This window comes from Sus scrofa, chromosome 18, assembly GCF_000003025.6.
Source record: "Sus scrofa isolate TJ Tabasco breed Duroc chromosome 18, Sscrofa11.1, whole genome shotgun sequence".
Classification (NCBI taxonomy): Eukaryota; Metazoa; Chordata; class Mammalia; order Artiodactyla; family Suidae; genus Sus; species Sus scrofa.
Window position 1 is genome coordinate 47,099,496 of NC_010460.4, and position 23,831 is coordinate 47,123,326.

The following is a 23,831-nucleotide window of genomic DNA, read 5'->3' on the forward strand; positions in this document are numbered from 1 at the left end:
ATTTTTATGGACTAAATAAATAGGGGGAAAAGGAAGACACTTGGTAAGAAGTACATATAAATATATAATACCTTTTTCTTTCTTTTTTTTTTTTTTTTTTTTTTTTTTTTTTTTTGTCATTTTGCCTTTTCCAGGGCCGCTTCTGCGGCATATGGAGGTTCCCAGGCTAGGAGTCTAATCGGAGCTATAGCTGCCGACCTACGCAACAGCCACAACAACGCAGGATCCGAGCTGTGTCTGCGACCTACACCACAGCTCACGGCAATGCCCGATCCTTAACCCAGTGAGCAAGGGCAGGGACCGAACCCGCAACCTCATGGTTCCTAGTCGGACTTGTTAACCACTAAGCCATGACAGGAACTCCAATACTTCTCATTTTTTTGGCTGTATCCATCACATGTGGAAGTTCCCGACAGGGACTGAACCTGAGCCACAGCAGCGACCCTAGCCACTACAGTGACCATGCCAGATCCTTAACCCACTGTGCCACAAGGGAACTCCCTGCTTCTCATTTTAATGTGCATATTTTACCACCAACATGTGTAGTTGTGTACTTATTTATGACATATATTGATAAAGTGATGTGTGTGACTAAAATACGCACACAAAAGCTGATACTCAAATTCTCTATATAGATATAGATATACCACATTTTCTTTATCCATTCATTAATCAACAGACACTTGGGTTGTTTCCATTTCTTGGCTATTGTAACTACTGCTGCAATGGACGCAGAGAAGAGTGACCTCTTCCAGATGGTAATTTCAGCCCCCTTGGATACATGTATACTCAGAAGTGAGACTGCTCTATCACACAGTAGTTCTGGTTTTAATTTTTTGAGGAAACCTCCATACTGCTTCCCACAGTGGCGATGCCAATGTTACATCCCCACCAACCTGCACAAGGGTTCCCTTTTCTCCACATCCTCGCCAACACTTATTATCTCTTGTCTTTTTTATAATAATCACTCTAACGGTGTAAGGTCATATAACACTTGGTTTTAATTTGCATTTCCCTGATGATGAGTAGTGTTGAACACCATTTCACGTACCTTAAATATCTCCTTTGGAACAAATGTACATTCAGGTGCGTGGCCAATTTTTAAATGAAATTATTTGGGATTTCTTTGCTGCTGAATTGCTCCTGGATCTTATACTGGATTATCAACCCCTTATCAGACATATGATTTGCAAATATTTTCTCCCATTCCAAAGGCTGCCTTTTCATTTTGTTGATTCTTTTGCTGGGCAGAAGATTTTTAGTTTGTTGTGTATCTGTTTATTTTTGCTTTTGTGGCTTGTGCTTTTGCTATCATCTAAAAAACTGTTTCCAGACCAATGTCAAGGAGTTTTTCCCTGTGTTTCCATCCAGGAGTTTCACGGTTTCAGGTGAAACTGGATTTAAGTCTTTAATCCATGTCAAGTTAACTTTTGTGAGTGGTATAAATAGGAGTCCAGTTTCATTCTTTTCCTTATGAATATCTAGGGTTCCTCACACCATTTATTGAACAGAGTATCTTTTTCCCTCTGAATAGTCTTAGCTCTCCTGTAGTATAAGCTGACCATATTTGCATGGGTTTATGTCTGGGCTTTCAATTCTGCTCCATTACTCTGTGTATCAGATGGGGTCTCAGGGTGTGCTTTCCAGTGGATGCTACTGACAGAACTCTCTTCAGGCAGGGCTGCAGGCAGGGCTTCACAGGCCAATAGAGACCCAGACTGGGTTCTAGGATCAGGCAAGGCCATAGGCCGTGCCCTGAAGTTGGGAGTGGCTACAGGCTGGGTTTTGTGATTAGTTAGGCCTCTGTCAGTGCTGCTGGGTGGGAGGGCCATTGTCGGGTGGGGCTGTACTCTGAGGTCAGGCAAGATCACAGTCCAGATTCCCTCTTCATCAAGAGGAGTGCAGGCTATGCTCTGCAAGTGGGTGCGGTGACTCATGGGGCTCCCTGCTCGGCAAGGCTACAAACTGTTCAGCAATTGGGGTGGGCTCCGCTGTGGGGCCCACTTAACAGTGTGGCACTGTGCCAGCCACGAAGGGGCAGTGTAGCAGCTGTTCTTACCCTTCTAATGTGGTTCTTCTCAGTCTCTGTGGGTGTGAAGGTGCTTCAGCCTCACTCCCAGGTTCTGGTATCTTCTCAAGGCGTCTTGTCTATAGAGCTTCTTGTGAAGAGAAGTGAAGTTGGCAACGACCAATGTCACCATCTTGATTGCATCATTATTTCCATGTTTAATTTAAATAAATGATATGGTACTTTAAGTCTCACTCTGTTTCTTTTCAACATTTTTTTCCTAACTACACATGGTGTGATATGTGTAGTTAGGAAAAAAAAACCAAATTAGGCATTTCAGCAGAAGAAATTTAATATAGTAAACTGATTATACTGATATTAAAGGCCTCAGTGAGCAAAAGGAGAATAGAAAAAATAATGACAATAAGCAGATTAATACCCCAGGGCAAGGGAAGCAGAGGAAAAAGTAGGAGTTAGGAGTTATCAAATCCCAGAAGTTCAAAGAAGACCCACAGATCTTGGACTCAGAACACTATGGGCAGGGGTGGGGGTGGGGATAGGCTCTCAAACACATAGCAAGACTCTAGGGAGCTTAGAAGAGGAGAGCCAAACAGAGATAGGGATTCTGGACGCTGACTGTGCTGGGGTCACTGGAGTTCAGGCCCAGCTAGAGGAGAGAGACTGGTGAAGATTCTGGCCAGTCAGGTGAGACTCCTTTTTAAAGGGCCATGCTCTATATAGAAATGCATTCGATGTTGGTGTATTAACTTTGTATTCTGCGACTTTGCCAAATTCACAGATGAGCTCTGTTTTCTGGTAGAGTCTTTAGGATTCGCTAGGTATAGTATCGTGTCATCTGCAAATAGGGATAGTTTTACTTCTTCCTTTCCAGTTTGGATTCCTTTTATTTCTTTTTCTTCTCTGATTGCCGTGGCTAGGACTTCCAGAACGATGTTGAAGAGTAGTGGTGAGAGCGGACATCCTTGTCTTGTTCCTGATCTCAGCAGGAATTCTTTCAGCTTTTCACCATTAAGAATGATGTTAGCTCTGGGTTTGTCATATATGGCCTTTATTATGTTGAGGTAGGGTCCCTCTATGCCCACTTTCTGAAGGGTTTCTAACAGAAATGGGTGTTGGATTTTGTCAAAGGCTTTTTCTGAGTCTATTGAGAGGATCATATGGTTTTTTATTCTTCAGTTTGTTAATGTGGTGTATCACACAGATTGGTTTGTGGATATTGAAGAATCCTTGCATCCCTGGGCTAAATCCTACTTGATCATGATATGCAATCCTTTTTCTCTCTCTTTTTTTCATTTTGGGGCCACACCCACAGCATATGGAGGTTCCCAGGCTAAGGACTGAATTGGAGCTACAGTGGCTGGCCTATGCCATAGCCGCAGCAATGTAGGATCTGAGCTGCATCTGCAACCTACACCACAGGTCCTTAACCCACTGAGTGAGGCCAGGGATCAAACCCACAACCTCATGCTTCCTAGTCGGATTCATTTCCACTGAGGCACAACAGGAACTCCTGTACAATCCTTTTAGTGTATTGTTGGATTTGGTTTGCTAGTATTTTGTTGAGGATTTTTGCATCTATGTTCAAGAGCGAAATTGTCCTGTAATTTTCTTTTTTGGTGGTATCTTTGTCTGGTTTTGGTATCAGGGTGATGGTGGCCTCACAGAATGAGTTGGGGAGTGTCCCTTCTGCTGCAATTTTTTGGAATAGTTTCAGGAGGATAGGTGTTAGCTCTTCTCTTAATGTTTAATAGAATTCTCCTGTGAAGCCATCTGGTCCTGGACTTTTGTTTGTTGGAAGTTTTTTAATCACAGTTTCAATTTCAGTACTTGTGATTGGTCGGTTCATCTTTTCTATTTCATCTTGATTTAGTCTTGGAAGATTGTACTTTTCTAAGAATTTGCATTTCTATATACTAACAATGAAAGATCAGAAAGAGAAATTAGGGAAGCAATCCCATTTACTATCGCATCCAAAAGAATAAAATACATAGGAATAAACCTACCTAGAGAGACAAAAGACCTGTACTCTGAAAACTATAAGACACAGATGAAAGAAATCAAAGATGTCACAAATAGATGGAAAGACATACCATGCTCTTGGAGTGGAAGAGTCAGTATTATCAAAATGACTATACTACCCAAGGAAATCTATAGATTCAATGCAATCCCTATCAAATCACCAAGGACATTTTTCACAGAACTTGAACAAAATATTTTAAAGTTTGTTTGGAAGCACAAAAGACCCAGAATAGCCAAAGACATCCTGAAAAAGAAAAATGAAGCTGGAGAAATTAGGCTCCCTGCCTTCAGACTATACTACAAAGCAACAAGCATCAAAACCATATGGTACTGGCACAAAGACAGAAATAAAGATCAGTGGAACAGGATAGAAAGCCCAGAATTAAACCCACGCACCTACTGTCAACTAATCTATGACAAAGGAGGCAAGAATATACAATGGAGAAAAGAAAGCCCCTTCAACAAGTGGTACTGGGAAAACTGGACAGCCACATGGAAAAAAATGAAATTAGAACACTCCCTAACACCATACACAAAAATAAACTCCAAATGGATTAAAGACCTAGATACAATACCAGATACTACAAAACTCTTTAAGAGGAAAACATAGGCCAAACACTCTCTAACATAAATGACAGCAACATCTTCTCAGATCCACCTATCAGAATACCGACAATAAAAAGAAAAATAAACAAATGGGACCTAATCAAAAGTTTCTGCACAGCAAAGGAAAACCCTAAACAAAATGAAAAGACAACCCACAGAATGGGAGAAAATATTTGCAAGTGAATTGACTGACAAGGGATTAATCTCCAAAATTGATGAACACCTTCTGCAGCTCCATACCAAAAAAACAAACAACCCCATCCAAAAATGGGCAGAAGATCTAAACAGACAGTTCTCCAAAGAAGACATACAGATGGCCGAGAAACACATGAAGAGATGTTCAACATCACTCATTATTAGAGAAATGCAAATCAAAACCACTAGGAGGTGGTTTCCAGAATGGTGCTGGAGAGGGTGTGGAGAAAAAGGAATCTGATTACACTGTTGGTGGGATTGTAAACTGGTGCAACCACTGTGGAAAACAGTATGGAGAGTCCTCAGAAAACTAAAAATAGAACTACCATTTGATCCAGCAATCCCACTCCTGGGCATCTATCCAGAGAAAACCAAGACTTGAAAAGACACATGTACTCCAATGTTCATTGCAGCACTATTTTCAATAGCCAAGACATGGAAACAACCTAAATGTCCATCGACAGAGAAGTGGATCAAGAAGATGTGGTACATATGCACAATGGAATATTACTCAGCCATTAAAAGGACAGAAATAACGGCATTTGCAGCAACATGGATGGACCTAGAAATAATCATGCTAAGTGAAGTCAGTCAGACAATGAGACACCAACATCAAATGCTGTCACTTACGTGTGGAATCTGAAAAAAGGACGCAATGAACTTCTTTGCAGAACAGATACTGACTCACAGACTTTGACAAACTTATGGTTTCCAAAGGAGATAGGTTGGGGGGTGGGGGATGCACTGAGGGTTTGGGATGGAATTGCTGTAAAATTTGGTTGTGGTGATTGTTGTACACCTATAAATGTAATAAAATTCATTAAGTAATTTTTTTGTCTTTCTTTTGTCTTTTTAGGGCCACACCCGAGGCATATGGAGGTTCCCAGGCTAAGGATCGAATTGGAACTATAGGTGCCGTCCTACGCCAGAGCCACAGCAACACCAGATCTGAGCCACATCTGCGACCTACACCACAGCGCACGGCAATGCTGGATCCTTAACCCACTGAGCAAGGCCAGGGTTCGAACCTGCAACCTCACCGTTCCTAGTTGGATTCATTTCTGCTGCACCATGACAGGAACTCCAAATTCATTAAGTAATTTTTAAAAATTAAAAAAAAATAAGTATTGTTTAAAAAAAAAAAAAAGTCCATGCTCTAGGAGTAGGGGCAAAATTGGAAAAGACCCACCCTAATAAATCCTAAAACCAAGCCTCAACAAAATCAAGGTAATATGCTGGTAATTTAAATATCTGCAAGAACAAAACTCACTACTCTTTAGAGGTTATAACATAATCCAAAGCTTCTACAGTTTATATCGATAATGTCCATAGGACAATGAAACTTCTACACATACAAAGAAGAAAAAAAAGTACCTAATAAGAGATAAAGCAATGAAGCAGAAATTACCCATATATTAGAGCCAGTGGGTATGAAATTAATATGGAAGATGTTTTAAAATAGACTTCTAGTTTCAATTCTGACATGTGATTGAATTATCAATCCTGTCCTTACAAGCAAAAATCTGAACTGAAAACAAATGACTTTTCTTGGACCTATCAGAGAATTAAGATCAGAAGGCAAACTATCATCCTAAAACCTGAAGAGACAGGTAAAATCAAAAAATTACAGCTGAGATCTGCTTACCTGGAACAGAAGCTTCTGGAGCAGAGCCATAAACTGGTGGTAACAAATAATAACTTTGATGAATTTCTGGAAACTAAGTGTAGATTAGAATGAGAGTGAAAAACTTCTGGAAGCTGTAGTCTTAGAGCGTTTTCTCTTTTGTGGTTTACCTCCAAGAACCCCACCAGGTTCTCATAATAAAGAACAAGAAACATTTCTTCCTGGTTTTGGCAAGGGTAGGGAAACAGAAATCATTTAAAAACATGCCCAGAATGAACTGGGAATTTGGGCTTAGTAGATGCAAACTGTTGGATTTGGAGTGGATAAGTAATAAGATCCTGCTGTATAGCTCAGGGGACTACATCTAGTCACTTGTGATAGAACATGACAGAGGATAATGTGAGAAAAAGAATGTATATATATGCACAACTGGGTCACTTTGCTGTACAGCAGAAATTGACAAAACATTGTAAATCAACTATAATAAAATTCTTTTAAATAAAATAAAATAAAATAAAAATATGCCCAGATTGTTTTTCATAATGAAGGCCTACTCTCCTTAGGAGAAAAGACTACCAGAGGCTTATCCCATCTGGGAGGGTGGTGAGGGAGGGGACTGGAGCTAAGAAACCCTTGTAAAGATCACAGTCCAGGAACAGAGGCCCACTATAAGACTGAGATTTAATCATAATATTATAGAGCACTGCCTGCCCCACGCCTTACCACTATACCAACAAGCTCTAACATAGGAGTTCTCGATGCAGCGCACCTGGATCAGCAGTGTCTCTGGAGCACGAGGACACAGGTACGATCCCTGGCCCTTCACAGTAGGTTAAAGCATCTGGTGTTGCTGCAGCTGCAGTGAAGGTCGCAACTGTGGCTTGGATCTGACCCCTGGTCCAGGAACTCCATATGCCATGAAGAAGCCAAAAATGAAACAAAACAAATAAACAAGCTCTAATATAATAGTAACAGTATCTGAAAGACCCGCAAAGTGTAGATTTTATTTAAGAAGGAGTTCTTGGGGAAACCCAAAGACAATAGAGAGACAAAATCAAGGACACTAAAGGACCTTGAAGCCTTTACTACCTGCAAGTATAGCACAGAGCACTCCAGCTAAGGTGTGGTTATTGATAAACCTATTAGCTGTAATTTCCTGATTGCCTTTTCAAGCCAGGAAGAAGAGGAACTGGAATAACATTGTGAGGTACCATTCCATCTTAAAGGGGTTCTTTCTAAAAGCCTTGCAAAGAAGAGTCAGCCTGTTTGTATTTCCTTTGGGTGCATGGGGGCAGACTGTATTTAGAAAAAGAATGTGGGGGAGTGAAGGTTGTGTAACCGACAAAGGTGGAGGTGTTCATCATGACTGGGGGAAAGACTGAAATAAGGTATGAGGACACCCAGTCATAACAACATAACAGGTAATATACATGTGGGTATAATTAACAATGACATTCAGGATTAAAGAAAAATTGGTTACAGTAAGACCAAAGGGTGTTTGACATCATGAACAAATCAGAGTGACAGATCCAACAATCAGAAAGGTTTCTCTTTTTTGCAACAGACTGGGAAATGCATTTGGATAAGAGCACTGTCTTTCAGGGATTTCTCATCATGGTGCAGCAGAAACGAATCCAACTAGGAACCATGAGGTTGCGGGTTCGATCCCTGGCCTCGCTCAGTTGGTTAAAGATCCGGCATTGCTGTGAGCTGTAGTGTAGGTTGCAGACACGGCTTGGATCTGGCATTGCTCTGGCGTAGGCCAGCAGCAACAGCTCCGATTAGACATCTAGCCTGGGAACCTCCATAGGCCATGGGTGCAGCCCTATAAAGACCAAAAAAAAAAAAAAAAAAAAAAAAAAAAAAAGGACAAAGCACTATCTTTCCAAGGAGAGAGGAAGAAAATAAGGTAAGAAGCAATGGTGAGAAAATGGTGCATAGGCCTGGTCCAGTCACCTTGGGAAAGCTGTTTACTTCATCTCTCATCCACTTCAATTTGTGGAAACCTTCAATTTGAGGTCACCAGTTGGAGTAAGGTCTAGTCAGGGTTTAGGGCTTTCCTTTTTGAGGGAGGGTGGATGGGAGGAGGGGTAGGCTTCTTTGGATGAGATACAGAGATCCAGGAGTCAACTCCTTGAGTTTGGCAATGCAGGAACTGGTCAGTAACACTATAATAACCTTCCCAATGCAGTTGAAAAGAGTCTTTGTGGAGATGTCTTTTCTAATAAGCAAAACCTCTTGGCTACAAAGTGTGGTGTTTTGAGGTCTTGGTCTCCACAGTATGAAAAGATTGCTCTACTGAAGCACAGTTATTTTCAGTGCCCATAATATTGAAGCATACACTCTGTAATACTAAAGTATCATCTCTTTTTATTGGCTGTGGATAAAAAGAAGCAGCAGCTAGATGCTCGAGGCACTCAGCGATTATCTCAAAGGGTGAGAGTTTATGAGTTTCAGTGAAGGTGGATTTGAGATTTAGAAGAACCAATGGCAATGTTTTTGGCCAAGGTATTTGGAGGATTTCCACATATTTTGTCAATTGAGTTTTGATGGCACCACTTGTTCATTTGACTAGTCCTGAAGAAAGATAATAAGTACTGGGAAAATGCTGTGGGACTGGCCAAACAGCACAGACTTGCTATAATATTCAACATGTAAAATTGGCCCCCCAGTGGTCATAGGTAGGGTTAAATTTTCCAAATGGTATTTTATCCACAGAAGAGGCAGTAGTTTATTTACATGGAAAGGCTCTGGCCAAGTGGGAAAACAAACAAACCTAAAACACTTATAGCCATGAGACAGTGGAGAGCTATATAAAATCCATTTGCCACAACTCGAATGGTCCATAGTACAATTTAAAGTGTCTGGGGGCAGTGCAGACAGGTTCCCTAGGACTATGTTTTAGACAGGTGGGACAAGCAAAATAAGCACTTCATGTAGCCTTATTAATATTTCCCCAATACTGATTCATAAACAATATCATTTTATCCACAGACCAATGGTCACATACTTGTACAGTTGTCAGTAATGGGAATTTTAGGGTCTCTGGTAAGAATGGATTGCTAGTTGGTCCAAACCAGAGTTCTCTTTTTATAGCACCAGCAGTTATTCGATTCCCAATATTGTTTTCCCTTTTCTGGGGCCAACTGTTGGGCACCTCTGGTCAATTTTTCTCTATGATCATTTAGGAGAAACATCACTTTAGACCATAAAAGAGGTTTGGTTGTTGGTTCCTTTGAAAGCAGCATTTGTGGTGGAAATATCAGCAGAGTGATTTCCTTCAGCCTCCAGGGAACTGAGTTTAGAATGCCCTGGGACCTTAATCATAGCCAAAACAGCTGATAGGAGTATGGCATCTAATAAATTTTGGACACAAGAGCCATTTTAAATTTTAACCCTATTAGAGTAAGGAAACCTTGCTATTTTCATGGCATTCCAAAGTTGTGAGCAACCCCAAAAGCATATCAACTAAGGTCTGCGATTTTGCCCTTAGCTAGAGTGCAAGCCCAAGGCAGAACTCAGCTGGCTGTGCCAAGGCAGCCAAAGGCAAAGGTTCTGCCTCAATAACTTCAAAGGAAGTACAGTATTTACCATTTTCATCCTTTAAATAAAAACCATCAGTAAACCATGAAAACTCAGCATTAGTCAAGGGAATTTTCCATACATCATCCCAAGGGGTCAAAAGGTGATCAAACAGTCACAAGGTGAATCGTCTTCAGAGGAGGAAAGAAGGGTGATGGCGTTACGGTCACAAGAGCAAATTACATGAGGTGCAATTAGCAAGAGGATTTTGTAGAAGGTGAGACGGCGGCTTGAAAGTGTTGAGTGTAATGAGAATTCAGGAGCATTTCTACTGTATGGCAGACAAAGGTCAAGATCACCACAGGCGAGTGTCTGTCGTGGCTCAGCAGTAACGAACCGACTAGTACCCACGAGGATGCAGGTTCCATTCCTGGCCCCACTCGGTGGTTTATGGATCCGGCATGACAGTGGCTCTGGCGTAGGCTGGCAGCAACAGCTCAGATTAGACTCCTAGCCTGGGAACTTCCATATGCTGTGGGTGTGGCCTAAAAAGACCAAAAAAAAAAAAAATTATCACAGGGAATCCCATGACTCTTTCTTCAGTTGCTTTAACCAAAAGGATGGGGCTGGAAGGGCCTGAGGTGAGAGCTGGGGCGGGGGGTGAAGGCAACAAGGTCTGTCTGCTGACTGTGCTCCTGACTGTAGCACCCTATGGAGCAATGGGGGTCCTCGTGCTTCTGGGAAAAGGCTCCAAAAGCACTTTCCTCCACATGTATGAAGAGGAAAAGGAAAAGTTGATAATTAGAGTCACCACAGACAGGGACTTTTTTCAAGCTTTCCCTTAACATATTAAAAGTTACATCATCCCGATTTTCCCAAGTAATAGAGTCAGGTTTGGTGTTCCTTCGTAAGGCACATAAAGGCTGGATCATGAGACAAAAGTTAAGAATCTAGTTTGGATACAAGCCAACCAACCCCAGAAAACTATATGGGTGACATCTGATTTGGGGTTTTGCTAAGTTCAAGATGCCACAAAGTTTATCTGGATCCAGGTGTAGCCCCAGCTCTGATATCAGGTGCCCCAAGCAGCAAACTTGGGTTTGAACAAACTGTAGTTTCTCCTTAGAGAGGTTATGTCCCTTTGAGGCTAAAAGCTTTCTCCTGTGAGAAGAGCTGAAAGGGGGAGCAGAGAAGCAAGGCTACATATTGAAATGAAATAGAGCCTCCAGGAAATTTTATATTACCTAAATGAGCTTTTAAGGTTTGTGAGATGTAAGAACAACTTTCGGTACAACCCCAGGGCACCACTGTCCAGGTGTATTATTGTCCTTTCCAAATAAAGGCAAAGAGCTATGACTAGCTTTATCCACAGAGATGCTAAAGAAGGGGCTAATTAATTGATTTCAATTACGGCAAAAATTTTTTTCACTGGTGTTGGAGGCTAATAAAAGTATGGGGATTAGGAACACAGAGTGACAAGGGATGACAATATTGTTTATGACTCAGAAGTTTGGACAAATGTCCATCTTCAGCCACTGGGCTTCTTTACAGGTAAAGTAGGGGTGTGGCGGGAATGAGGCCCTGAGTCTTACAGTCTTCTATTATTAGGCTAATACCCTGAGGGTATTTACAGAATATTGATTAATTCTGGCAAGAGGCTTTGAGAGACCTATTTGGATTCTTTTTTTTTTTTTGGTCTTTTTAGGGCTCTACCTGTGGCACATGAAGGTCCCCAGGCTAGGGATCCAATCAGAGCTACAGCCACCAGCCTACGCCACAGCCATAGCAACGCCAGATCCGAGCCTCATCTGCAAACTACATCACAGCTCATGGCAACACTGGATCCTTAACCCACTGAGTGAGGCCAGGGATTGAACCTACATTCTGGATGCTAGTCAGATTTGTTTCTGATGAGCCACAATGGGAACTCCTGGGTCTTTTTTTTTTTTTTTTTTTTTAGGGCCACACCCGAGGCACATGGAAGTTCCTGGGCTAGGGGCTGAATTGGAGCTGTAGCCACCAACCTACACCACAACTCACGGCAACGCCAGACCCTCACCCCACTGAGCAAGGCCAGGGATTGAACCCTCATCCTCATGGTCACTAGTCAGGTTCATTACTGCTGAGCCACAATGGGAACTCCAACCTGTTTGGATCTTAATAGGAGGGGCACTGTGGATTCTGTCATTATCGGTTGAGAAATTTGCCCATAAGGAAGGCGGCTGCTGATCCATGAGGGACAAATGATTAGTGTTCTTAGAATTAGCTCTAGTGCTGCCAGAGCAAATAAAAGATGTGGAAGGGTATTCTGATTCACTCGGTCAGCTATTCTGGTTGCTGGAATCAAATTCTAGAATTATTTCCCTTTCAGCAGAAAGAAACTCCAGTGTGATATTTTTCTAAGAAGTCTCAGTTCTATAAATGAAGAGAGCCAGAGGAACTAGGGATAAAGGGTGAGTATCTCTTAGAGGGGATAGGTTTAGACACAGAAATCTGTTGAGATAATTATTTGAGACTCCTACTATTTGAACCATTTCCGTACTCCAAAGCAGCGGCTGTTTAATAATAGTGAGTCTGTAGAGTTCCAGTTTTGGCTCAGCAGAAACTAATCCAACTTAGTATCCAAGAGGATGGGGGTTCAATCCCTGGTCCCACTCAGTGTGTTAAGGATCCAGCATTGCTGTGAGTGGTGGTGTAGGTCAAAGATACAGCTTCAATCTGGCATTGCTATCTATGAGGACGCAGGTTCAATCCCGGGCCCCACTCAGTGGTTTAAGGATCTGGCGTTTCAGTGAGCTGTGGAGTAGGTCGCAGACACAGAGCAGATCCCGAGTTGTTGTGGCTGTGTCGTAGGCTGGCAGCTGCAGCTCTGTTTCAACCCCTAGCCTGGGAACTTGCATGTGCTGCAGGTGTGGCCCTGAAAAGAATTTAAAAAAAAAAAGAAAGAAAAGATTCTGGTTCAGCGCATTAATGAACATAAAGGCTACCCAAGTAGACTCAACATTTAAAGGAAGACCAGAATTTTCTTTAAAGACAATTAAGAGCCAGCTATGATAACCATGCACAGGCTCACTGGGCTTCTGGGTACAAGCCTGAGCCTTATTCCAATCAAATGACTTTGGGAAAGCCCTAGTAATTGCCAAATAGAGTCACCTGCCAATTCCCTGAGGCTGAGCACATAATCAAATCACAAAGGTTTCTCTGTCTCCTGATAGTAATTCTAAAGACTTCTCAGGACCATCCCAATGAGCAGTTTTTTCATCCAGTGTTGGGCCTGGCCTTCATCGACAAGCATATGAATTAGATTATATAAGCCAGAGGAACCAGAAGTAAGCTTGAATGACTATATTAAAGTCCTAAGCAAACCTGTGGGGATCCTCGGTTACTTCGGAAAATCTCTGACTATGGTGCATAGTTCTGCTTTAGTCCAGGGAACACAAAAAATGAAGGGTTTAGCATTTAGATCCCTAGAGGGTCTAATTTCTTTTGTCTTTTTGCCTTTTACTAGGGCCGCTCCTGTGGCATATGGAGGTTCCCAGGCTAAGGGTCTAATCAGAGCTGTAGCCACCAGCCTACGCCAGAGCCACAGCAATGCCAGATCCTCGTCTGCAACCTACATCACAGCTCATGGCAACGCCGGATCCCCAACCCAGTGATCAAGGCCAGGGATCGAACCTGCAACCTCATGGCTCCTAGTCGGCTTCGTTAACCACTGCACCACGACGGGAACTCCAAGAGGGTCTGGTTTTAAAGGGGCAGGTTTTATTAGGTGCAGGAGAGGGAGAGGCAGAAAAAAAGAGTTCAGTGAGAGGACTGGAATGAGGAAACAAGGGCACAGAGGTGGGGATGGTGCAGAAGGAAAAGAGGAATATGGTTTCAGACAGAACGGAAAAGGAGAAAAAGGCCTTGGAAGTCTTTTTTTTATTATTGTTTGTTTGCCTTGGTTAATTTAGAAATACTTTGTAAAGAGGCAATTTTCAGAGTTTTGCATGCACTTGGATGTCTCCAGATACCAATTAAAATACACATCCTATTCAGTTAGTTTAATTTTAGAGCCATGGTCTTCCATCCTGAGAAAAACAAGTTTGGAGAGGTCAAAAGTTCCCCATAATGAATACTGAAGCTCTCAGTTATTTTTGATAAAGTTGGTTCATTTAAAATGGGCATATAAGAAGGGACCATAGTTACTGAACATTAAAATCAGCCGAGGTTCCAGAAGGAAAACCGTGTAGAGAGAATTTAGAAGACTGGAATCCCATATTTCAAAACCAGAGGGTCAGAAAACCAATGAGTACCCAAAAGGGCAATGCCTTCGCAAAAGCAAAAACAGATGCCTATGAACTCAGAGATCTCAAGCAGAAGGACAGAGTGAATCGGAGAGACTTACAGAACCAAAGGAAGTGACGAGCACAAAGGGATCCCGTGGGTACCACACACAGTTCCAGGCATCAGTGGTTCTTCAGGGTTCATCTCCTTCAGATTCCCCTTCTGAGAGCCAGTAACGTTAACCTTTACAATAACAAGGGAACAGTTTAGCTAGCAAAATCAAGCTTATCTGCAACTTGGGCTATGGAAACTATGGCAAACCATATTTTGAAGAACAAAGGAAGGCGTGTTCTTGTATGCAGCAAAGGAAGAAGTGGGGCGGGGCTATCTGAAAGTTCACTGGAGATTTTAGGGTTGCAGCAATTTCTCATCGGCTGAAAATCTTTCTTCCTACTGGGGTATGTAAATTAAGCTTTTTCCGGCTAGGAAAAGTAATTTGTGATAAGCACTGTGTGTGTAAAACCTCCCACTTAGGGCTTTCCAACTCCATTTGAGTGAGGCTTTCCTTTATTCACTTACATGTATATTCATAATAGGTATATCAAGTCTTTATGCTGGACACCTTAAACACTGCTATGTCAATTATATCAATAAAACTGGATCTGCTGTATAGCAGAGGGAACTATATCTAGTTATTTGTGATGGAACATGATGGAGGATAATGTGAGAAAAAGAATATATATATATATATATATATGTACTACTGAGTCACTTTGCTGTACCGTAGAAACTGACAGAACACGGTAAATCAACTATAACGGAAAAAATTAAAACCGTAAAATAAAAAAAATTTTTTAAATTGGAAAAAATCAAAATAAAAATACTTAAAACTGCCAAGAAGTACTAAGTCCCTCAAAACTTTATCTTATCCGTTATCAAGTGCCACTTGATTAAAGGTCTCTATAACATCCTTTTAAAAAGTTTAGATAATGGAAAAAATAAAAATCATTTTTAAAAAACAATAAAAAATAAAAAGTTGGAGTTCCCGTCGTGGCGCAGTGGTTAACGAATCCGACTAGGAACCATGAGGTTTCGGGTTCGGTCCCTGCCCTTGCTCAGTGGGTTAACGATCTGGCGTTGCTGTGAGCTGTGGTGTAGGTTGCAGACACGGCTCGGATCCCGTGTTGCTGTGGCTCTGGCGTAGGCCGGTGGCTACGGCTCCGATTAGACCCCTAGCCTGGGAATCTCCATATGCCGCGGGAGCGGCCTAAGAAATAGCAAAAATAAAAAATAAAAAAAATAAAAAAATAAAAAGTTACTGGAGTTCCCGTTGTGGCGCAGTGGAAACAAATCCAACTAGGAACCATGAGGTTGTTGGTTCGATCCCTGGCCTTGTTCACTGGGTTAAGGATCCGGCATTGATGTGAGCTGTGGTGTGGATTGCGGACGAGGCTCGGATCTGGCACTGCTGTGGCTGTGGTGTAGACCAGCAGCTGTAGCTCCAATTGGACCCCTAGCCTGGAACCTCCATATGCCACAGATGCAGCCCAAAAATTAAAATTTTAAAAAAATTAAAAAGTTATAGAGTATAATTCATGCTTTACTTTATCATGTATTTCCTGCATATTATTTTCTTAAAGGTTAAAGGTCTAGCTTTAGTGGTTTGGGAATTTTTGTCAACTCATGACACAATTATTTGAGCACACTTTTTTTTTCACTTCCAAATCAACTTCCCTGCTAGAAGGATTTCCAGTGATGCAAAAAGCAAACAAGAAACCCATTAAGGTAAATGAGGTAGTGAAAAAAAGTCAATATGTGGCAAGAGAAGTAGAAAGGTGATTTGAGGCTACTGATCCATGATGGCCATGATACACCTGAGAAGTCAATCATTTTGAGGGCACCTGGGTAGGAGGCTACTTTATGTCGTTGGGGGGGTCACATACACATCACCTGATGGCAGAGGCAGTGTGAGTTAAATCATAAAAACCTAGGCTAAGGAGTATTGGTCAAATAGGCCCAATCCTGACTTCCCTGAGAACCGTTCGGATGGCAAAGCAGTTCCCAAGAGAACAATTGTTTTATAAAAATCTGGCAACAAATTTTTTTCTTACCTGTAAATTTTATTTGAAAAAAACAAAGGTAAAATAATTACATTTCCTACCCTTAACACTCATTTGACCTGAAAAAAAAAGTCAAACCCACTAGAACCTGGAGCTGTCACCATATACCCTGGTCACATAAGCTGGAATTGCCTCAACCTCCCTGCTATCACAACCATCCATGGAAGCAGCTTGTGGTTACTTATCCATATATCTAACACATGGCTAGTGACACAGCTCCACCAGATATCCCTGATTAAACCTATTACACTCAGATATTACCTCTCAGGAAGAATCAAGCCAAGAAGAAATTGGAGGAAAATCAAACAGGGAAAAGGTGAAGGATGGAAAGCTCTGGGAGGCTAGTTCATAAAATGGGCAGGTTTGATAAGATAATGAGGCGTCCTGAAAACACTGGAGCAGCAAAAAAGGTTACGGTGGACCTCCACAGAGAAATTTTTGAAAAAATATGTTAAAGGGGTCAAAGAGAAGGTCAAACTTCACCTACTTCACAACTCTATCTCCAGGAAAATCCACTCTTCCAGGCTTAGCTGGTGGTGATAACTACAGGAGTCGGAAAGAGGTGCAGAGACAAGAAACAGACGAGGAATACAAAACTACCGCCTTGCCCGCTCCGTCTCCCTTAAGTCAGCTGACACTCGCCCAGAAGGCACAGCATGAAATGAAAACCCACTGGGGGCTTGATCAAAAACTTGTAAAGCAGGTGCTGTTAGACCTCCCTTCTCAGAGGCGGGCACTCTCACCCCCATCTTCCCCTGGGTTCCCACAGGCGGTTTCAGCCTCTCCCCCAAAGGGACCCTTCCCACCTCCGGGTTCTTCTCAGAGGCCCCGTTTCCAGCCATGAAAGAAACTCACGGCCTTGCAGGCACAGAAACGTGGTTCGAATTCGTTTCTCTGGAGTTCCCGTAGGGTCGCAGCGGTAATGAAACCCACTGGGAACCATGAGGTCTCGGTTGGATCCCTGGCCTCACTCACTGGGTTCAGGATCCGAAGCTGCAGTGAGCTGTCGTGTAGGTCACACACGCAGCATCTGGCGTGGCTGCAGTGGAGGCCGGCAGCTGTAGCTCTGACTCGCCCCCAGCCTGGGAACCTCCATATGCCGCAGGTGCGGCCCTAAAACGCCAAACAAAATAAAAAATTCGTTTCTTGGAGGGTGTTGGCGGGAGGGGGGCGGGGAACTTCGGTAATGGCAGCGGGGCTAGGTCCTCGGGGACTGGGTAGGGCCACTGCCGTGTCCACACCCACCCAGGAGAGGGAGAGCCTTGGCTCCGCCAGGTGCCATCCAGGGGACACGCATGCTGAGTCCTGTCACTGCCACCCTGGTCTAGGCCACACTGTTCCCCATGGGGCGGGGGCAAGAAATAAGGGTGCCTCGAAGGGTCCCGCCTCACCAAGGTCTCCCGGGCCTCGCACTCCTCTACCGCCCTGTCCACGCGAGAGGACGCCCGGGCCCAAGACCCGCTGGAACCGGAAGCCCTCGAAGGAGCGTGAGAGGCGGCGGGCGGAGGGGGCGGGGCCAGGGCAGGGGCGGGGCCAGGCCTGGAGGAGGGGCCAGGTCTGGAGGAGGGGCCAGGTCTGGGGTGGGGGCCAGGTCTGGGGTGGGGGCCAGGTCTGGGGTGGGGGCCAGGTCTGGGGTGGGGGCGAGGGGCGCGGCCGCGGAGGAGCCTGGATGCCCTCGGGGCCGGAGTTTAGTCCTCTTCGTCCACCTTCCATCTGGCTTCCAGTTCTCACACGTCGGAGAGCTCGTGGGCTGACTTCTTCCGAAACCTCAAGGAGCCAGCCGCCTCCCCGAAGCCCGTCACCCAAGAATGCATTACCTAGTGCCACGGTCACGGTCGCCGTCACAGGCGCCCTCAACCCCACCCCAGGCCTGCCCGCGGTCCCTCTCTCTCCCTCACCCGCACCTGCACGCAAGCTCCCCCGGGCCGCAGGTGCGGACGGCGGCGAAATTCCACACCCGGCAGAGGCCCGCCAGCTCCCGGGAGGACAGGGGAGGCGCTCTTGCCTGCGGCTGCCAGGCTGAGGTCCCAGGTGCGTCCGAATCCCCGAGGCTCGGCTCAGCAGGGCGCTGAGGGCCCCGGAGGCGCACCCGTGTCTTCCCCCTCCGGGAGGGAGGGGTGGGCCTCTCACTTTGGGGTCCGACTCATGAGACACCAAGGATTCGCCACCTCTCTGCAAAGAACTTCTTGTTCAGAATCCCTGAAGACTTTAGAAACACAGCCATTGATTCTGTTGCATGACGAGTCTCCCTGCTTTTTAAAAAGAGCAGGGTGGGGAATAAGCCGAGTTTTCTTGAGGTTAGAATTGAAGCAAGAATTGAATTTCGATCTTTGTCTGCAAGGGAGAGGCCTTGTATGGGCCTCCCTGTCACTCACGTAGTGTTCAGACTCTGCATCTTTCATTTTGTGCTTTTGTCTCCGTTGAAATTCATTGCCGTAGGACTTAAGTTGCTATTTATTACTGACCAGACGCTTCAGAGGGCCACAGCCCGGCTCTCTGTGCGGAAGGAAGCCCGTGATTGCTGTGCAGCTTTGCGGTGACCGATTTAGCCCTACAAAGCGTGTTTCCTTGAGGTTGGGTCAGTGTGATAGGGACCGATTCAACTGACTCCCTAACCAGTGCGCCTCCTTTTCTTTTTACAGATTGTGCTTTTTTAGCCAAGAAGCATGGAGGTAATTCATGGCAGGCCCTACCGCTGCAGGGAGCTTGAAGGAGCTGACATACTGTCAAACACCTTTTACTCCAATGAATTGCACACTCCACTGCAAACAGTTGTTCGCCCAACTGCCTCAGAGAACAGGTAAGACAAAAACCAGTGAAAACGAACAATTCACAAGGGTTTTAATATATTAGAGTGTTTTTTTATTATGTGAGAAAGTATAGATGGTTATAGGTTTCTTCTGTTTAATCACATCTTAGGGAAAGCATAACGTGACAATTAACAAAGCCTTGAAGTGTCCACATCTGTCAAAACTTGACGAGAAGTAAAAAGTGTATATTTTTAAAAGGCAAATATCAAATGTATCTACTACATTCTAGAACGCTAGAATGATCTGTACCTTCATTTGTAAATCAATCTTTAAATCAAACATCTTTTGTTTTATAAAGAGCAGTGTATGGGCCCCTATCATTTCCTAACACCATCTGCTCAAAAATAAACCTAGAATCTGTTATTCATAGTTGTTCTCTAAATTTTTGCCTTACCAAATTCCCTGTAACACATTAATTACAGATTACATCCAAAACTGCATTTAGCATACACTGAGTGATTACTTTGTGTTGGCGGTGTATCAAACGCTCTGTATGTAGTAATTACTTTATTTTATTTTATTGTCTTTTTAGGGCCTCACTGGCAGCCTATGGAGGTTCCCAGGCCAGGGGTCAAATCGGAGCTGTAGCCTCCAGCCTGTGCCACAGCCACAGCCACACCAGATCTGAGCCTACACCACAGCTCACGACAATGCCGGATCCTTAACCCACTGAATGAGGCCAGGCATGGAACCTGTGTTCTCATGGATGCTAATCAGATTCGTTTCTTCAGAGCCATGGCGGGAACTCCTGTATGTAGTAACTATTTTAATACTCACAATAGCCCTATGATATAGGTACTGTTACTTCCCCATTTTACTTATGAAATAACAGATACAAATAAATAATTTTCCAAAATCTTACAGTGCCAGCTTTTCTGCACTGTATTTACTTGAATCATTTTGAGGGGAAAAAAAAAATCTAACACCCTTGGTGAAAAATAGCCTATGTCATAGTTTTCTTGCTTTTACTTGTTTGTTTTATAATTTCACATAGTCAAATCTTTCATTTAAGAAGTCTTTCTCATTTAAAAAAAAATGTTTAGAGGTACAAACATCCGGTTATAAAATAAATAAGTCGTGAGGATGTAATATGACTATAGTTAATAATACAGCATTGGGAGTTCCCTTTGTGGCTCAGTGGTTAACAACCCAACTAGGAACCATGAGGATGCAGGTTCAGTCCCTGGCCTCGCTCAGTGGGTTAAGAATCTGGCATTGCCATGAGCTGTGGTGTAGGTTGCAGACCCAGCTTGGATCTGTGTTGCTGTGGCTGTGGTGTAGGCTGGTGGCTATAGCTCTGATTCAATCCCTAGCCTGGGAACCTCCATATGCCACAGGTGTGGCCCTAAAAAGACAAAAAAAAAAAAAAAAGAAAGAAAGAAAAGCAGAAAGAAATCAGACAAGAAGTCACCTAGCCTCAACTTAAACACTTCCAAAGTGGGACATCACTACCACACAGGTAGGCCAATGAATTTTTTAATGTGCCTGATTGTTACATAATTTTCTTTCTGCTAAGCATATTTTTCCTCTTTCCATTTGCTGACCCTGGTTCTTCCCTCTAAAGCTATGGGAAATAAGAATAATGTTATCTTCATTCTTTTTTTTTTTTTTTTTTTTTTGTCTTTTTAGGGTCATACCCGAAGCATGTGGAGGTTCCCAGGCTAAAGGTCTAATCAGAGCTATAGCCACAGGCCTACACCAGAGCCACAGCAACGCCAGATCCGAGCTGTGTCTGCGACCTACACCACAGCTCACAGCAACACCGGATCCTTAACCCACTGAGGGAGGCCAGGGATTGAACCTGCAACCTCATGGATTCATGGATGCCAGTCAGGTTTGTTAACTGCTGAGCCATGACAGAAACTCTTTTTTTTTTGGGGGTGGGGTGTTATCTTCATCATAGTAGCCCCTCAAGGGTTCACAGATTCTCTTATCTCTCTTTTTCTGTCTGCCAAACCAAACAGTGGTTCTCAACAGACTTTCTTCTTGCATTGCAGTTTTCACCATCTTGATCAGACTTCTATGAATCTAGTACAATTTGTAAACATACTCTTTATATGAAAAAATAAGAAAGGTTTTTTTCCCTAATTTTATTTATTTATTTTTTTTTATTATTTATTTTTTTGTCTTTTTGCCATTTCTTGGGCCGCTCTCACGGCATATGGAAGTTCCCAGGCTAGGAGTCTAATCGGAGCTGAAGCCGCTGGCCTACGCCAGAGCCACAGCAATGCTGGATCCGAGCCGCATCTGCAACCTACACCACAGCTCACGGCAACGCCAGATCGTTAACCCACTGAGCAAGGGCAGGGATCGAACCCGCAACCTCATGGTTCCTAGTCGGATTCGTTAACCACTGCGCCACGACGGGAACTCCCTCCCTAATTTTAAAACTAACCTAAATTTCTGTGTAAATAATTTATAAATCATGTTCCCAGCTCCTAATTAATAAATTTACTTTCCATTTTATTGCATATGATGAATTCTTTCCTTTGAGATCCCCGATGGGAATGCTAGGATGATCATGTAGTCTCAGAACCCCTCTATTTAACTCCCTTTCAAAAAGCATCTGGGGAGTTCCCGTGGTGGCTCAGTGGTTAATGAATCCGACTAGGAACCATGAGGTTGCGGGTTAAATCCTTGGCCTCGCTCAGTGGGTTAAGGATCCAGCGTTGCCATGAGCTGTGGTGTAGGTGGAAGACACAACTTGGATACAGTGTTGCTGTGGCTGTGGTGTAGCCAGGAGCTGCAGCTCTGATTTGATCCCTAGTCTGGAACCGCCATATGCTGCAGGGACTAAAAAGACAAAAAAAAAAAAAAATTATGTTAAAAAGCATCCTGGCAGCTTACCGAAATAGAAGTTCCCTTCACTCTTGGCGGTGTTCCTCTGAACTGCTCTGGACAGTGTCATCAGGATAATATTGGTAACTTGGATTTATCAGTGCTGAGGCTTTACTTTTTCAGACCAGGTTCAGGGTCTATGGCTCCCAACTCAAACCTCAAGATATTTCTAAAGCAAAACGAAACAATGAAAAACAAAAACTCTTGGCTTTTAGGCATCACTTCACAATGGTAGGGATGAACCTGAGTCTTAGCATACGTTAGCTGTCAGCAGCTTAATTTTCTAAACATGGATATCCTTAAAGGGATGTCTTTTTGAAATATTACAGTGTCCTTTGAACTAATTTGGCAATTTTAACAGAGATACAAAATGATTTCCTGCTTTTTTTCATTCCAGAATAGGCAATGTCTAATTCCATCATTAGCCAGCATTGGTCTGATTACAGGGTACATCAAAATCACATGAGGAGTGTTCTGAAAATACAGATTCCCAGGCTCTACCTAGAGATATTCTGGCTCACTGGGTCTGAGTGGGGTCTTAAATCTGCATTTTTAGTTTTTCAGCTTATTTTGAAAACCTCCGGGCTAGCAGGAAGCACTGAAAACCATAAGAAAACCAGGATTGTGGTTTGGTTTATCCACTGACCAAGGGCAAGTTAATCTTTGTGCTTCAGTTACTTTCTTCACTGATATATTCTGAAACAAGTATAAGTCACTATTATGTATAATTATTTGATCTCCTTTAAAAATATTGGTAAGCAGGAGTTCCCATCATGGCTCAGCAGAAATGAATCTGACTAGTATCCATGAGGACGCAGGTTTGATCCCTGGCCTTGCTCAGTGGGTTAAGAATCCAGCATTGCCGTGAGCTGTGGTGTAGTTACAAACTTGGCTTGGATCTGGAATTGCTGTGGCTGTGGCATAGACCAGAAGCTACAGCTCCAATTCGACCCCTAGCCTGGGAACCTCCATATGCCATGGGTGCGGCCCTAAAAAAAAAATAAAACAAAATAATTAATATGCAGGTGTATTCTTTTATATTTCTTCCACTGAAAATTTAAGAATGGCAGCTATAGATACTCAGGATCACAGATACCTACCTCCTTTTTCCATTCAGTTGATGTCTCCCTACCTCTAGCAAGTTTCCTAGTTCATTAGGAAAGTAAACATCAATTAAGGAAGTGCCCTGAGAACTGCTTAAGATTTAATATGAGTTCCTGTTTTGTTCCTGGATTTATTCCATTACTTTCTGATTTCTGAAATTTTCTTTGACTCTTAGCTTCCTGCCTGAAAATTAGACTATGTTTGTTCTGAGCTTTCCTTTAATCATGCTTTCTGTTAATTACTGGCTAAATTCAGCCCCTCTGAGTCAAAATTCTGTAAAGTGACTCCAAAGGAAGATATTGATTCATCCATGGGGAACATATTCTCTAATAAAACAAGTAAACATGAATTTTATGTGGCTACAGATTATAGCACTAATAATATATTATTATTTATCTTGTATTATTTGAGCTTTAAAATTATTTAATCCTAAAACTTCAATACGTAATCAGTTCCTTCTATAAATGGACACATGTATTATTTGAGCTTTAAAATTATTTAATCCTAAAACCTCAATATGTAATCAGTTCCTTCTATAAATGGACACATATATTATTTGAGCTTTATAATTATTTAATCCTAAAACTTCAATACGTAATCAGTTCCTTCTATAAATGCTATTAGTGGTAAAGTGTTAAAGCTAAGGGAGGAAATGTCAGACCCGAAAATAAAAGAGAAATATGACTTACTTTTGCTTT

At 42.9% G+C, this 23,831-nt stretch overlaps 1 protein-coding gene and 1 long non-coding RNA gene across 4 annotated transcripts in view; one reads left to right on the forward strand and one right to left on the reverse strand.

Moving 5' to 3' along the window:
• LOC110257556 overlaps window positions 1–17,855 on the reverse strand; it is a 46,977-nt gene extending 29,122 nt beyond the window's left edge. For 2 of the 3 annotated variants that reach the window (XR_002340341.1, XR_002340340.1), the window contains exons 1-2: window positions 17,773–17,855; window positions 14,383–14,504 (exon numbers count right to left, since the gene is read on the reverse strand). This is a non-coding gene — a long non-coding RNA (uncharacterized LOC110257556). Of the gene's footprint in view, window positions 1–8,353; window positions 9,051–14,382; window positions 14,505–17,772 lie in introns of those variants that run through there. The other variant, XR_002340339.1, reaches the window with a different exon arrangement.
• The window catches only part of C18H7orf31 (chromosome 18 C7orf31 homolog), a 42,649-nt gene continuing 36,869 nt past the window's right edge, over window positions 18,052–23,831 (forward strand). Inside the window, exons 1-2 of the mRNA XM_021078695.1 lie at window positions 18,052–18,412; window positions 19,024–19,181. Coding sequence (XP_020934354.1) covers window positions 19,048–19,181 — 134 coding nt within the window. The 5' untranslated portion in view covers window positions 18,052–18,412; window positions 19,024–19,047. The remainder of the gene's footprint in view (window positions 18,413–19,023; window positions 19,182–23,831) is intronic.